The sequence below is a fragment of the Nyctereutes procyonoides genome, unplaced genomic scaffold, assembly GCF_905146905.1.
Source record: "Nyctereutes procyonoides isolate TBG_1078 unplaced genomic scaffold, NYPRO_anot_genome, whole genome shotgun sequence".
Lineage (NCBI taxonomy): Eukaryota > Metazoa > Chordata > Mammalia > Carnivora > Canidae > Nyctereutes > Nyctereutes procyonoides.
This window is the reverse complement of record NW_026575126.1, coordinates 27,652,028-27,668,601: the sequence shown is the minus strand read 5'-3', so window position 1 is coordinate 27,668,601 and position 16,574 is coordinate 27,652,028. Positions and strand designations below refer to the sequence as shown.

The following is a 16,574-nucleotide window of genomic DNA, read 5'->3' as shown; positions in this document are numbered from 1 at the left end:
GATTTCAGAACTGCTTTCATTTTACCCAATATTATAGCTGGCTTCAAGTCCAAAGCCTGTTGTGCAACAAATGGAAGGGCTTAAGTTTTGTTCTTTCTGAAATCATGCCCAAATCAATTTGGTGGCTCTTCAGTGGCACATTCTGATCTGTAATTTCATTTTAGGGAAATGTACCAATAAAGGTAAATTCATTTCACTGGGTGTTACTCTGTATGTTGGCAAATTGAATATCAATAAAAAATAAATTTATTATTAAAAAAATATCAGAGTAACTTTTCTATTGACAAAAAATTAGAAAAAGAACTGTGCATGCATTTTCTAAAAATTTTATCTATTAACAAGTCAATGAATAAATAGAAACCAGTAACATGAGACAATTAAATTTTCCCATGAACATGGTTTTTTAGCTTTACTGAAGAGATTTTAATACCCCTGTTTGTTTTTGTATGCTCCAGATTAAAGGATGCAAATACATTTACTATCCACTTAACAAATTTTTCAACTGTATGAATCTATGACAATTCTTTATGTTTTGGTCTTTCAAGAGTATATAAACTGACTGTATATGTTTTCTACACAAACATGCCTATTTACTCAAGGTTTGTTGTACATACCTTGACATCTGCTTCCATGCTATATCCAGAAGAGTGGTGTATGCACCAATTAATATAGCATCAAAGTAACATGGGATAAGATAACGTGGGATTTGCTTCAGGTAAAAGAACATAGCCTGGAACCATTTACCAACCTGTTATAAAAATAATTTTAAAAGTTAATTTGGTGTCTTTACAGGCTAGGTGTATTATTTATTTATTTATTTTTTTAGGCTAGGTATATTTTAAGCGGTAAATCCAAACATGTAGCTCTACTACCTAGTAATCTATCAACCGGATTTCCATTTTTTAGAACTGGAAGATGATGAAGAAGGGAGGAAAATATTTCAGGCTAGAAAACTATGTCTATTTTATTTATACCATAGTAATATAGTTTTTATTGTTTCCTTGTTTTTTGAACTAGAATAGTTTTACTTACTTCTGCAATAGTTCCTGATCGAGAGATAAGCCGGTTACTGACATAGTCAATCATCCAATCTCCAGATCTCAAATTATCACAAAAGGGATGCCCCAAGTCATTCTTTGGCCTTATTTCTGCCAAGACGGACATTAACCCTGAAAATTCATAGAAATATCATGCAGTTATTGGCAGAGGCAATTTGTTCCCAATGACTGGGCTATTGCTGTCTCTAATGATTTGGAGTGAACACATACAGAGGTAGATAAAGGGCTGCAAAGACCACAGTGGGACTTCCCATGGCTGGAGATAAGCGTGGTAACATTGACCCGAGATACAAAGACATACTGAAGGGGATATTGTCACAGGGGCTATGCAGAGCTTTCCAAGATTCCTAACTTCTGGGACTCGACATGTTTACTGAATTTTAATATTATAATATCGAAAGGCAAGTAGCTGGCAGTTTCCCTGACTTAAGGCATTAGGGGAAAAAGATAAGTCTGTATCTTCTCATGTTGAAAACTGGTGGAATCATTAATATTCAGGAAATCACAGGACTAGTTTCAGAGAGAGCAAAATCATCTCTGGTGATAATAATAAAGCCTGCTTTGGACAGAATCTTTGGAGATGCCTGGGTGGCTCAGTGGTTGAGCATCTGCCTTTTGCTCAGGGCGTGATCCTGGAGTCCCGGGATCTAGTCCCACATGAGGCTCCTCGCAGGGAGCCTGCTTCTCCCTCTGCCTGTGTCTCTGCTTCTCTCTCTGTGTCTCTCATGAATAACTAAATAGAATCTTAAAAAAAAAAAAAGGAAAGATTCCTTGAAATATAATAAAAGGAAGTTAGAACTAAACAAGCTATCAAGGTGAGGTATACGGGCATATCCTTAAGTAATGCTCAAAGAGAAACTTAGAATTCTGTGTATACAGATTGTTATTTCAATGACAGAACAATAGTACTTCTTTCATTACCCAATAATGTAATAATTTCCACCTTAAAAATATTAAATAAATAGCCTCATCAAATTAATTGACTAAATTTATTTATATATTTAGGGTTTAATTTTACTGTGTATACAGCAGGTCTTGAGAAATTAAAAAATAAATATATAAATTTAAGATGTAGTTTTTTTCCCCTCAAGGGGCTTACAGCCTCCTTCAGGAAACAAAGCTTAAAACATAAAAGACAACAACAACAACAACAACAAAAAACAAAACTAGAAAACAAGACAGTATAAAATAATGTTCCACTTTTGCTCTAACATTTTTGGGGAAGGCAAATATTGCTCAGTAAATATAAGTTTCACTTGTTGAATAATAGTGACACGATGGAGCAGCATTTTAGAAAAAGAGATCTGATCAATGGGGCGGAATGTTTTGTGGAAGAGGTTTCAAAAAGTTGGAAAATTGGTTACTTGGTTTTGGAGACAGGATTTAGTCTTTAAATAGGGTGTTAACTATGAAAATAAAAAGATATGGTATACCACAGAGAACACAGAAAAAAGTCCAGTCACAATTACTGACTGAATACTGCAGATAAAAGGTACAGATCCAAAAACAGATTCCTGGATTCCAACATGACTGAATACATACTACTATAAACAAGGAAGAAGAGAAGGGGAATTTTGTTTAGGGGACAGAAAGTCAACGAAGTTGGTAAATCTGACTTAATTGGATGTTGCTATTAACAGCCTGCAAGAAATACCCAGTGGAATATTGGAGATCTTCGACTGTCAGAGAAAAAAGTGATTGATATAAAGTAAAAAGTAAATCAGGAGAGTTAGTAAAGAACTAGACTTAACTTTAAGAAAGACAAAGATCAGAAAAGAAGTTCACAAAAGTGTGGTCTTTCCAGTCAAGTACCAGACAGAGTTCAACGTTCAGAGTGAAAAATGGAGTAAATAGCAGTCTATGACAAGTAACATATACATTTCTGTATTTCTCACAGCACAAAACACTTTGTGTTGAAAGTGAGACTGCTTTAGAAAAAAACTGTCGTAAGTACAGAAGCCTAAAGGAAATTTATTGAGAGCATCTTATGTGCTAGGTTTTGTAGAAAGTACAAAAGCTAAAAACCAAGAATGTAAAAAGGGCAAAAATTCTTCTTTTTTAAGGTACAATCTACCTGCTATGAACTAAGCATGGTCTACGTGCTTTATGTGAATTAAGTCATTTAAACCTTGTGGTAGGTACTATTATTATTTCCATTTTACAGATGAGAAAACTGAGCCATATAGAGTTTACTCCAACTCAAGGAGTCTGGTTCTACAGCCCATTCTTTTTTTTTTTTTTTTTTTAAGATTTTATTTATTTATTCATGAGAGACACAGAGAGAGAGAGAGGCAGAGGGAGAAGCAGGCTCCATGCAGGAAGCCTGATGCAAGACTCCGGGATCATTCCCTAAACCAAAGCCAGACGCTCAATCCCTGAACCACCCAGGTGTCCCTCTATAACCCATTCTTTTTTTTTTTTTTTTTTGTTTAAGATTTTATTTACTTATTCATGAGAGACACAGAGAGAGGCAGACACAGGCAGAGGGAGAAGCAGACTCTATGCAAGGAGCCCGATGCGGGACTCAATTCCTTGACTCCAGGATCACGCCCTGGGCCGAAGACAGGCACCAAACCGCTGAGCCACCAGGATCCCCACTACAACCCATTCCTAAACACAATAATAAATATTCACAAAGCACACTGTACTAATTTAAAGTAAGACAATATATTCCAAGAGCCAAATAAGAGGTACAGTAAATTAATGCAATGGATATCCAGGGGACAAAAATATTACTGTGAAAAGTAATAGTCAAGGAATTCTTTGTGGAAAATGTAAGCATCAAACTCATACTTAAAGATGGGTTAGATGGACAAAGAAAATAAGGAGTTGCAAAGGAGGCATGAAATGTGGAATACTATATAAACTGGGAACACATGTGTGATAAATCAAATTTCCTAGATAAAAATCCAAGAAAACATCTCCAACTATATGGGTTAAACAGTTAAATAATTAGGTCCTATATCCTGTCTTATAACTACTCTAACTACATAGTATTTTGCTGTAAGTTTCTCTTTGTAGGATAAAGCAACTATGCAAGGCAACAAAGCTTCCAGATAGATGAGAAAGGAAGATGAATGTATTTGGGGCCCAAATAAATGTTCTCATTTAGTCTTCAAAAAAGCCTATGACTTAGACAGGAATATTATTCACATTTTATAGCAGCAGAAATCGGGGCACAGGGAGGTGAAGTTACTTGCTGGAGGTCAATGACTGAGTAGGTGGCAGAGCCACAATTTGAATTTAAGCAGTTGAATTCTGAGCCCATACTTTAATTTTATAAAGAAGACATCATATGATCCTTAAAAAACAAAAACAAAAAAATCTCAAAGCTTAACTATCCTTGTATTTGTTTACCTTGGAGACCTGCATATTTAAGAGATGACCAGTTTGGTATGTCATAACAGCCTCCACCATCTTCTTGTTCTTCTGCTTCACATCGGTAAAGTACCTGATTCAGCTCAGCCAAAGTTAATTTTGAGGCAATACTAAGAAGTGGAAAATAAAGAGAAATGGTTAAATACAGTAAAAGTTCACCTGCTGTCAATAAAAATAAAGAAGAAAAATCTGAACCATAACCATAAAATATTTTAACCACAATATATGTTTTTGGAACTCAGCATTATGATATACATTATAAACAACATACATTATAAATAATAATTAATGGATAAAACATGCTAAGGATTCAGTTAGAAGTGATGTTTAGTTCAAGCCAAGAAAATGATCAATTGCCAAATTTTATTACTTAGAAGTATGCTGGAAATATCTTTTGGTTGCTACAACCTTTTTCTCACAAATTTGCTTTTTAAATCTTTCTAGATGGGCTTGGGTTTTTTCCTCCTTCTTTATATTCTCCTAAGTGGGACATCAATGACTTTTTATGCCAATTATCTTAAAATCAAAATACTTGTCAAGGACCAGCAAAGAGATAATCAAAAGTCACAGTTAACCACCTCAGAAGTCATGTAGCATTTCTCTCCTTTCCCTTCTATCGCCTCTTAAGGTTGCACTGCCCGTTAACTGGGTTATTCAAGAAACCAGGATCTTCTTAGATAAGGATGCCTCTTGATAATAGTCAGAAGCAAGTGTCTATCATGGCTTTGGTTTCTCTTTGTCCAGGTAGTAGTGAGACTGTCTAACTGACCACACTTGAATATAACCCAAACTCTATTTTTTTTTTGTAATTTTAGCTATTCAGGTCATTTCATTCTATAAAACTGAGAGAATTATAGTTGGCTGTGCTTTGTTCCTTATTTCTGACAGACTCTGTCCTCTCAGCCAGGACTGACTCTTCCTTCATTTGCAGTTTGTGAATCAAGTTTAATCAAATTAATCAGCAGCCTCAGTATCAACTTCATCCTAGGCAAATATTTTTTGACATGTAGCCAGTGAACTTGCATACAAATTACCTGGAGCTTATTAAAATGCAGATTTCTTGGCTTTGCTCAAGGATAATCTGAGTAGGTCTGAAGATCAATAACCATCATTTTTTTAATGCATTTTATTTTATGTATTTTATAAGCATTCTACAGAAACATAAAATTGCTTCATCAGAGTTTTTAAAAATGCAACTACTTTCCTAATAGTTTGAATAAAGAGTTAATATCCTAAATGATGAAAGCTCTTATAAAAAGTTGAGCACAATAGAAAAATGGCTTAGTACATAAAATGATATTTCACTGAATAAATACACAGCCAATGAACAAAAACAAAAAATTTAGCTTGGGGTACCTGACTGGCTCAGAGGGAAGAGTATGTGACTCTTGACCTCAGGGTCATGAGTTCAGACCCCACAATGGGTGTGGAGCCTACTTCAAAAAAAAAATATTTAAAAAACGGTGTGGTAATGAATATGGTGTATGCAACTTAACCTCAGTTCAAAAAACTGTGTGCATGTGTGTACAGATATATATGTGTATTTTTGCTTGAATCTATAGCTACATATAGAGACTGCATGACTGTGAGAGTGCACACATGCAAGCACATACACCAATGATAAAGTAATAGGACAAAATGTTAACAAAAGATGATGCTGACATTACTCTTGGTCCTCAGACCACTGTCTGAGTAGGAAGGATATTGAGGACCCTTAAAACTGCTTAAACCAGGCTTGTGAAAACTTATCAGTTATTAAATGGCAAATCTCCATAAACAAAGGCATACTTACAAAGCAAAAGGAATTTTTAATATAGGATCTGAGTTTTCAACAGCAAGGCTTCCAGATTTAAAGTGAGGACTGAACTGTGTCAGATGATTTCGAAGAATTCCAACAGCGACTTGTGCATGTGGATCAAGACTAACTCTGAAAATATTAATTAAAAAGTGGTTATTTTTTTAGGAATGATTTATTCAAAATTAACAGAATATGTATTCTATTTTACAAATAAAGTCAACGGTTTGAACTCCAACATACCTGAATATAATGACACTTCCTGGAGACAAGTTTTCAAATTCTATTTCTTGAATATATTCATTGGGTCCTTTTGTGGCAACTCCAGCTTGCTTAACAATTTTACTTTCACTAAGCTTGAAAAAAATTGTATAAAACAATTCAATCAATAATTCTAATGTCCTCAAGATGTTAAACACAGTAGTAAGATAAGAGTTCCAAATACCTGAATATGTTCTCTAATTTCTACTGTGATATTTGGCATTCCATTGATCGAATTCTTATCCTTCTGATAAGGTTTTGTATTTCTCTCAATAGTTCTAGCTTCAAGAACTACTTCTTCAATTTTGCCTATGAATATATAAAAATGTCAAAGAAATTTCATATTAAACCATCTTAAATTAGGAATTGCTACTTAAACTTAAATATTAAACTATTTTTCACTTGGTTTATATATGTGTATATGTATGTACATGCACATACACAAATATACACTTAGATCCTCTACAAATATACACGTATATACATATATACAAACACATGAATATACACATATATTTCCTAGGTATAAAAGAAATACATGTTTGTTATACAAATTAGGAAACAGAGAATGAATTAAGATGAAAATAAAAGGCACTTGGGTGGCTCAGTCGGGTGTGTCTGCCTTTAGCTCAGGTCATGATCCCAGAGTCCTGGGACAGAGTTCCAGGGTTCCCTACTCAGTGGGGAGTCTGCTTCTCCCTCTTCCCCTTCCTCCTGCTAGTGCTTTCTCTCTCTCCCTTATGTTCTCTATCTCAAATAAATAAATAAAAACTTTTTTTGAAAAAAGATGAAAATGAAGCTATTTCACAACTCAAAAAAATGTTAATATTTGAGAATATTTCTGTCCAGGTATTTTTCCATGTAATAAAAATGTAAGTTGCCCCAAATTAATTTCTTCCTTCCTTTTATTCCTTTCTTTTTTTTTTAAATACTTTATTTATTAATGAGAGACACAGAGAGAGAGGCAGAGACATAAGGCAGAGGGAGAGGGAGAAGCAGGCTCCCTGCAGGGAGCCTGATGTGGGACTCAATCTCGGACTCCAGGATCATGCCCTGGGCCGAAGGCAGGCACTCAACTGCTGAGCCACCCAGGTGTCCCCTTTCCTTCCTTTCTTTAAAGTAAACTCTACATCCAACATGGAGCTTGAACTCATGACCCCAAGATCAAGAGTTGCACACTCTACCAACTGAGCCAGCCTGGTGCCTCAAGTTATGTAAAATTTCGAATTCTTTTTCTCAGCTACAACCACACTTGCACTGTGTTATTATATACGATGTATAAGAACAATTTAATATAACCTAGTATGATTTAATAAAACAATATAATATTATCACAATAATATTTTTAGGTTGCATTACCAGGGATGCACATTTGAGGCACTTCCTTGCTGTAAAATGAAGTCTTAGGATTCCTGAAAGCAGTTCTAGACACAGACACAACAGACTGATGGATACTGGGTGAATGTCTTGTTACTGCCACTATGTCTTCATCAACTTGATCCACATACACCTGAGAAACAGAAAAAGAAAACATACTAGCACTCAAACTGGGATGACTTACTCTGAAATTGAATGTTAAGAAACTTACAAAAATTTAGTTTCTTGCCTGAATGAAACCCTGGGCCCCAAGCTCCTGATGAAGTTTATTGATAGCACATCTGGCTGCAATAATTCCACTTTGGAAATTAACTTCACCTGTATTTGATGGAGATGCTCCAGGATTCCACTTAGTATAAAACCGTTCTTCAGAAACCACTGAAATCTGAACAAAGTTAAAACTCAGCCATGTATACATTTTAATTATAATGAGAACTTTTGGTAAAAATGCTCAAAGTTGTTGGCCATGTGGACTTAAAAAAAAAACAACACATAAACATACCTGATGAGGCACTAATTCATCATAGCCTTTAGTACTTCCACTAGCACAACATGCCATAGAAACAATCGTGGTACTTGGGAGAGCATCATATTCTGACCTATGCTGAAAAACAATAAAAAAAAAAAACCAAGGTTTATTTTCTTTCAAATGCAAAGTGCCATCCTATAGCACAATGAAGTAAAAGAATAGTTCTATAGTTATATACTAAGAGACATTAATTTGCTTTAAAACTAACAAAACATTCAAAAACTATGGACCCAATCACTTATAAATATAAGACATGATTTTGTTTTTTGTTTTTTTAAAGGTTTTATTTATTTATTCATGAGAGACAGAGAGAGAGGTGCAGAGACACAGGCAGAGGGAGAAGCAGGCCCCATGCAGAGAGCCCGATGTGGGACTCCATCCCAGGTCTCCAGGATCAGGCCTTGGGTTGAAGGTGGCGCTAAACCGCTGAGCCACCGGGGCTGCCCTAAGACATGATTTTGAAGTATATGCATATTATTGCCACTAAATATCAGAGAACCGAACATCAAAACATTTATTTATATTTTCCTTTTTCAAGTTATTTAAATTCCAGTTAGTTAACAGAATGTAATATTAGTTTCATGTGTTTCTACACTTGAGTGATTCCACACTTACTATATATACCCAGTGCTCACAAGTGCCCTCCTTAATACCCATCACCCTTTTAGCCCATCCCCTGACCACCTCCCCTCCAGCAACCCTGTTTGTTCTCTACAGCTGAGTCTGCTTTATGATTTGCCTCTCTCTTTCATGGGGGGCCATGTTCATCTGTTCCTCTTCTTAAATTCCACGTATGAGTTTAGCAAAATAAGTAAATAAAAGAAACAGATTTGATGCTTACCACAATAGGACACTCATTATCGTGGGTAGTATCCATAAACAGAGCATGTGCAATAGCTGGCATTAGTGGCCTCAAACAGGGCTGAACAAAGGATCCAACAGGTTCTCCTCCATATCTGTAAACTAATCTGCCCTCTTCATGGCTATTATATGCACTCATTGCCTCTGCAAAGCATTATAGAATATTTTAATGGTCTTCATTATTATTGTTCAAGAAGAGGTTAGTCTCTTATCATGACTAACTTTCCAAAAAAAGACTGCATAAATATTATCAAAAATAAAACCACTTTAAACATTTAAACAAATGTCTATTAGTTTAACTGACAAAAAAGTCTTCTCTATAATTAGAGAAATGGCTCCTGGAGGTAAAAGGAAACATGTTTTTTAGTAGGATGTTGGTTATATAAAATCTACAGGAAAAAAATCTAAGATCATCTCATTTATCAAAGTAGGAGATTAAAACAGATTTGTGTATTTTCAAAAACAAGTGATTTTGTTCACGAGTCATCAATTCATCCTACTGGTCTTTCAATTTAAAATGGGATATTTTACCCCAAAGTGGAAATTTTTCTTGATAAAAAGAGACTGAGTTATAGAAAATTTTGTGTGAAGTATTTAAAGAACACTATTTTGAAAATTATTAAACATTGTATATAATGCTACTAAATGCTTTTTAATTGGCTTAAACAAAAACTAAAGTTTTAGATGAGAAATACACTTCAACAAGCCTACCTCTTATTAGGGAACTAATGCCAAGTCTAGTAACAAAGATGTTGTCCAGGTCTTCGCTTCCTGTGAACAGTTCAGCTACTACATACAAATTGGGTTGCAATTTCCTAGCAGCATCCAACATGTACTGCAAAAAGCACAGTCACAAATGTAACACAAAGAGAAAAGAAAGTTTGGGGGAAGGAAAGGAGACAAGACTGGGCACAGATTTGAACATGTCATGGAACAAGACAAAATTGAAATCCCAGAAGAATTTCCAAAGAAATTTAATTGTGCATATGTAAGAAATACACAGAAACAGAATTTATAAAGAAAATAAAATAGTTAAAAAGGATTAGAATTTGCAAAAATATAGAGACACAAAGGGGGAAAAAAGGAAGAAGAAAAATATCAGTGTCACATTAAAAAATGTAAACCATAAGACTGATTCTGCTAAGCTTTCACCCTGTTTTACATGTTTTTTCAATACCTCTAAACTATTAACTTGCAGGCAGTTGACGAAGCCATTATTTAGGGAAGCTAAATTCCCTACGGTGAGTTATCTAGCTATTGCAAAGATTAAGTCTGACTATACTTTATAAAGCCAACTTTTCCTAAAAAATGGTAATAAACTCTTATTAACCAGAAATCAAATTGGTTCCAATTTTTTTTGACATGTTTGCATAAAATTTAATAAAAAATAATTTGAATTCTATCAGCTATCAAGTAGGGTGCTAGAAGATTTTGTAACTCAAAATTATGCAAATTGAGTTTTAATTTTTTGTTTTGCCAAAATGTTACAATAATCTTATAATTATATATATATTTTGCTGTTGCTAAAAGCATAATAAGGAAAAACCTTTGCTAGTTTTTGGAGCTAAAAATTGTTCTGTCAACTAATGTTCACTGAATTCTTCCAAAGCAAATCAATTTTTCACCATATGATTTGAAACATACTCATTATAATGCTGCCTTAAAAAAATAGAAATAAGTGTTTTCCAGATAAGCATACATTCCCAAAGAGCACTAAGTTATCACTAGGAAGCTACCAAAGATCTTATTAGCAGGATGAAAATTGTGTTTACAAAGCTATGTTAGGTAGAAGATAATGCTATAAATATTGGCATTGTTTCAATTTCTGTAAAAAGCCCAAAGAGGGATAAACAACCTTTGTTTATACTACACTTTATAAATAAGCAATAAAATGGGGCTAAACAATGGGGCTAAAATGAGGTTTAATATACTGTAATGTTAGTGCTTACATAATAACATGTAACAAGTGACTTCACAGTGTTTATTAATATATTAAAAGCAACCTAAGAATAACAATAAGATAGATATTTGCATATTATTAAAACATTAATATCAATCCTTTAAAAATTAACAATAAAATATTAGTAATATTTTAACAATATACATGGCAATTTGGTTATGTATGTGTTATCAGAGACAATATGATCTACTTCCCTAAACTGAAATAAAAATATTAACTTGTTAAACATTTTATAGCCCAGTATTCCCTAACACCTGCATCAAAAGATTTTATTATTAGTGTGAAATTATGCTGAAGTGTTAACTACTACCACCAAATCAATGCTGGTATCCAACGAGCAAAAGGAAACGTGTACTTGTATATTTTATTTAAGGAAGCAAAGAATGAATACTACATTTCTTTGCCTAATGTAGATGAATTGTATTTCTGTACCTCAGCTACATGAAGAGGCGTTGAGTGGCAGTTATCGAGACGTACTCCCTGGAAATAGGTTGCAGTTATTTCAGTGTATTTTTTCATGTGTGCCCAGAGAAAAGGACAGTCCTCTGGTTTATTCCCATAGCGTAATTTAACACTGTCTCCCCAGCAAATAAGCTCTCTCCTTAGGTAAACTTCTGAACCTGTAAAAAAAAAAAAAAAAAGGAGCTTGCTTTCAATGGTTCAAGAAATAACATGAAAACATTTACTTCAAGGAAATGTTTTAAAATCACATTGACTATTTTTTATGGTGAAAAAAATAATTAGATTCATAGCCGACTGGACTCAGTTTAGATGATCCCGATTTTGTTGGCAACATCCAAAGTATCATATCAGGAGTCAAACATATGCTTTCTCCTCTCCATCAGGCCTGATCAAGGTGTTGACCTTGACCACATCAATATTGTAAAGCTTCTTCACAACCTGTTTGAGCTGGTGCTTATTGGCCTTGACATTCACAATGAACATGAGTGTGTTGTTGTCTTCTACTTTCTTCATGGCTGATTTGGTAGTCAGGGGAAACCTTATGATGGCATAGTGATCAAGCTCGTTTCTTCTGGGGGTGCTCTTTTGAGGGTATTTGGGCTGCTTTGGAGACATATGGTCTTGGGTCTTCAGAATGTGGGTGACGTGTGGATCTTGTGTGTGTGTGTGTGTGTGTGTGTGTGTGTGTGACTGTGAACCCCTTTCAGCGCTGCTTTTTTAGCTTTCAAAGCCTTTGCTTTGGCTTCGACTTTGGGAGGGGCAGGGACTTCCTTCTTCACATCATCTTTGTGAAAGGGATCCACATCCACTATTTCTACCATAAATCATGTATTGTTTAAAATTTTGTCTAAAATGGCATGGGTTTCTAAATTTATAAAGTTTAAAAAATACTAATTCATATATTTTTTGCTAAAATTGTACCTATAGTCTCTTCTAAAAATGTGTACTTAATGTAAAAAAAAAAATCAAGTTGCTTCTTGTAAAGGAAAACAGTAACAGTAATATAAGCCCTTTGAAGACAGAGTTTTACCAAAAACATTTAAAGCTGAATTTCCACCTTGTTACTCATTTTTGGCAACAGATTACATTAAATCCACAGCATACAGTAGAATGCCTTTTCTCATTTAGAATAACTAGAAAGGAGAAGGCAGAGCTACACTTAAACCCAAAGTGACGTTCCTTTTTTAAAAAGGGAGATTTTTGAAGTAAATTTATTTAATTTTTTTTAAAAAGGTTTTATTTATTCATGAGAGACACAGATAGAGAGAGAGGCAGAGACACAGGCACAGGGAGAAGCAGGCTCCCTGTGGGGAGCCCGATGCAGAACTTGATCGTGGGACCCCAGTATCACGCCCTGGGGCAAAGCCAGGTGCTAAACTGCTGAGCCACCCAGGGATCCCCTTGAATTAAATTTAAAGTCATTCAAACAGACTTCTAAAATGTTGAAAAACATATTGATGGGTCCCCAGCAAAATTCTTCCTGGCAAAGAAATAGCTGTAAAAAAATAAAATGCTAGGAGTGAGAGGGGAACCGAAAATTAGTTTCCAGTGTAATTGCTATTCAGTACCTTAATAACCCCCTGGCTAATGAATGAAAATATCTCTTATGGCAATATAGTTGTAATAGTAGTGGTTTCAAATATATTTAAAAAAAAACAATAGATTAAATTTTTAACCATATAAAATCTTACGCAAAACCATAATATAAAATAGATAAAAGCCATTCTGGTTGAGTATAGAAGGATAAGGAGAAGAAAGGGTGAGGGAGAAAAAGATGAATGCCATTCTTTTTGTCAATCCCTTTTTTTCTCTCTCAAACTGTATGTACCTCTGGCACTTCTGTGTTGAAATAGTTTAAGAACTATTAGCCTAGTGGGAAAGAAAGTCAATGAAACAGTATATTTTGAGCTTGCTGTAAACTTTTCTTTCCCTATCCACAGAGAAGGTAACAAAAATGATGTACCTGGTTCAGCAAAGTTTCGAAGGGGATCATCTCCCATTACCCATCCATTATGGGCCATCAGAAAACAAGCTTTATTTGGGTTATGAATCATAGACTCTTCTGTGGAGACAGTCATTTCTTCAAATGGGAACGTAAAATATCTATGGAGATACAATTAAATATTAAATCTAGACAGACTCTTTGGAGAGAATTTAAATTAGTCTCTTAAAATTAAACTTCCTCCCTAACAAATAGAGTAAGATTAGTTTTACATTATTTATAGGAAATAAACTTAGTTATAGGTCAAAAATTTTCAGGAGACTTTCTGAGGTAAATCTACTAAGATTTGAGAAATGGAAAGTTAGCATTATCTGGTTAACACTTTAAGTAATAACTTAAAAAAAATCTCATAAAATTACTAAGAAAATCATTGAAGTATTGATATTACTTTGCAAAAGCTTTTTGCTACCCTTTAGTTGCCTAATCTGTGCTGCACATTACCTACAAGATAAGGAGCTGAATTTTCCATTTTTAACTTCCAATGAAAAGAAAACAAAAATGGAATACCTGGTAACTAATGGATGTTTTCTAGTGACAGGTCCTAATTTAGGACCGTGGCCAGCCAGTCGTTCATAAAACACATTTCCCAAAAGGCAATTAACTGCCTAGAACACATTAAATTATGTTATGTCAGTAAAAACAACAATAAACAGTATAAAGACTCAAAGAAAAACAGCATTTCAAAAGTAGGTGAAACCTGTTCCTGATGATAATTCACGAGTTGATACTTCTCTGAATTTAATTCCTCAATTCTCTTACGGAACCAATTACAGCATTCATCGATTGCAGCTGGGCCCTTGCTAAAGCAGAGAGAGTAATACCACTGAAAATCTAATGGATTTAAAAGTACATTTAAAAATTTTCTAACATGGGTCTAGAAATTGTATTTATCTATTTATTTATTTATTTATTTGAAACTTTAAACATACTTATCAGGATCTTAATTATGGCTGAAGAAGTTTTCCAATTGTGAACAATTTTATATACACATATAGGAACATGGACCACCACACAGAAAAAAGAGGAAAACATCATGCATTTGAACCAGTGGAATTATGGTGAATTACTTTACTGAATTTTCTATTCAGGACTTTAATACTAGCCATAAAGGTCCGTAAGTAATATTATCCTTTACTTCATAGGAAAAATACAAAACATACTCATGTGGTATGAACGTTGCTAGTGCAATGTTCATATCTACAGTGCAGCCAAGTCTTCTGTATTCAGGATCCTGAATAATCTTAAGGTGTTCCGTTGGATCAGGCTTGGTTGTTATTTTCCTATTTTCTGAAAGAAAGAAAAGATGGTATCTTAAATGCAAAATCCACAAGAGGATTTTATTTATTTTTTATTTATTTTTAAAGATTTTATTTATTTATTCATGAGAGACAGAGAGAGAGAGGCAGAGACACAGGCAGAGGGAGAAACAGGCTCCATGCAGGGAGCCTGACGCGGGACTCGATCCCGGGACTCCAGGGTCATGCCCTGGGCCGAAGGCAGGCACCAAACCGCTGAGCCACTAGGGATCCCCTACACAAGAAGATTTTAACTGTTACTGATATCCAAATTTTTAGCTTACAATTTTTTCACAGAAAACAAAACAAATGTTTATTTCATAAGCATCCTTCCCTACCACCCCCCATCTTCCTGCACACCATCTAACACACACACATGTACACACATAAAGAAGGAGGGGAGAGAGAGAGAAGGGAGGGAGGGAGAAGAACATTACAGAATAAAAACACAGGGATTCCTATCAGTTGAACCCTTGCCCCACTTTTCTGCCTTAGTCAACATTCTCTTATTTTATACAATTAAGGATATTGGTGGTAGAAGTTTTCTTTCTAGGTGTTACCAAATATACTAATATCAGGAGTTATATTTCTTCAAAGACTGCTTTCTATTCAAAAGTCTGATTAACAGCTTGATTTTTTTTTGCATTCTCTGAAAGAAGTACACAGGCTTGATTTTATGTTTTCCTTTTTACCAATAAGCATATTCCTTAACAATAATAAAAAATGAAAAAGTAAATAAATGTTTTATGGAAAGGATTTTCATCCCTTTTCTGGAACTTGTTCCTTTTTTTTTTTTTTTTAAAGATTTTATTTATTTATCCATGAGAGACTGGACAGAGAGAGGCAGAGACAGGCAGAGGGAAAAGCAGGACCCCTGCAGGGAGCCTGATTCAGGATTTGATCCCAGGACTCTGGGATCACAACCTGAGCCAAAGGGACATGCTCAACCACTTAGCCACCCAGGTGCCCCTGGAACTTGTTCCTAAAAAAATTAGGTGTTGTGCAGGATTGCCTCTACTGGGCTTGATTTTACTTATTTTTTATTTATTATTCTTTTAATATTTCTTTTATTTCTTTTTATTTTTTAAAAGATTTTATTTATTTATGAGAGACACAGAGAGAGACAGGCAGAGACACAGGCAGAGGGGGAAGCAGGCTCCATGCAGGGAGCCCAATTTGGGACTCGATCCTGGGACCCCAGGATCACGCCCTGGGGCTGAAGGCAGATGCTAAACCGCTGAGCCACCCATGGATCCCCTAATACTTGTCTTTTAAATTTAAAATCAATTAATTAACATACTGAATATTATTAGTTTCAGAGGTAGAATTTAGTGATTCATCCATCAGTTGCATATAACAGCAGTGCTCATTACATCAAGTGCCTCCTTAAATGGGCTTGATTTTATTTTTTATTTTTTTTGTTTTTTTTTTTTTTTTATGATAGTCACACAGAGAGAGAGAGAGAGAGAGAGAGAGAGAGGCAGAGACACAGGCAGAGGGAGAAGCAGGCTCCATGCACCGGGAGCCCGACGTGGGATTCGATCTCGGGTCTCCAGGGTCGCGCCCTGGGCCAAAGGCAGGCGCCAAACCGCCGCG

The 16,574-nt window shown here is 35.0% G+C and overlaps 1 protein-coding gene across 3 annotated transcripts in view; it reads right to left on the bottom strand.

Moving 5' to 3' along the window:
* AGL (amylo-alpha-1, 6-glucosidase, 4-alpha-glucanotransferase) overlaps window positions 1–16,574 on the bottom strand; it is a 73,366-nt gene that overhangs the window by 29,806 nt on the left and 26,986 nt on the right. For all 3 annotated transcript variants that reach the window (XM_055340229.1, XM_055340232.1, XM_055340231.1), the window contains exons 8-23: window positions 14,844–14,970; window positions 14,381–14,483; window positions 14,191–14,288; window positions 13,645–13,784; window positions 11,652–11,839; window positions 9,971–10,094; window positions 9,240–9,403; window positions 8,372–8,473; window positions 8,099–8,254; window positions 7,852–8,002; window positions 6,677–6,801; window positions 6,475–6,587; window positions 6,229–6,363; window positions 4,416–4,546; window positions 1,033–1,169; window positions 615–748 (exon numbers count right to left, since the gene is read on the bottom strand). In XM_055340229.1, coding sequence (XP_055196204.1) covers window positions 615–748; window positions 1,033–1,169; window positions 4,416–4,546; window positions 6,229–6,363; window positions 6,475–6,587; window positions 6,677–6,801; window positions 7,852–8,002; window positions 8,099–8,254; window positions 8,372–8,473; window positions 9,240–9,403; window positions 9,971–10,094; window positions 11,652–11,839; window positions 13,645–13,784; window positions 14,191–14,288; window positions 14,381–14,483; window positions 14,844–14,970 — 2,128 coding nt within the window. The remainder of the gene's footprint in view (window positions 1–614; window positions 749–1,032; window positions 1,170–4,415; window positions 4,547–6,228; window positions 6,364–6,474; window positions 6,588–6,676; window positions 6,802–7,851; window positions 8,003–8,098; window positions 8,255–8,371; window positions 8,474–9,239; window positions 9,404–9,970; window positions 10,095–11,651; window positions 11,840–13,644; window positions 13,785–14,190; window positions 14,289–14,380; window positions 14,484–14,843; window positions 14,971–16,574) is intronic.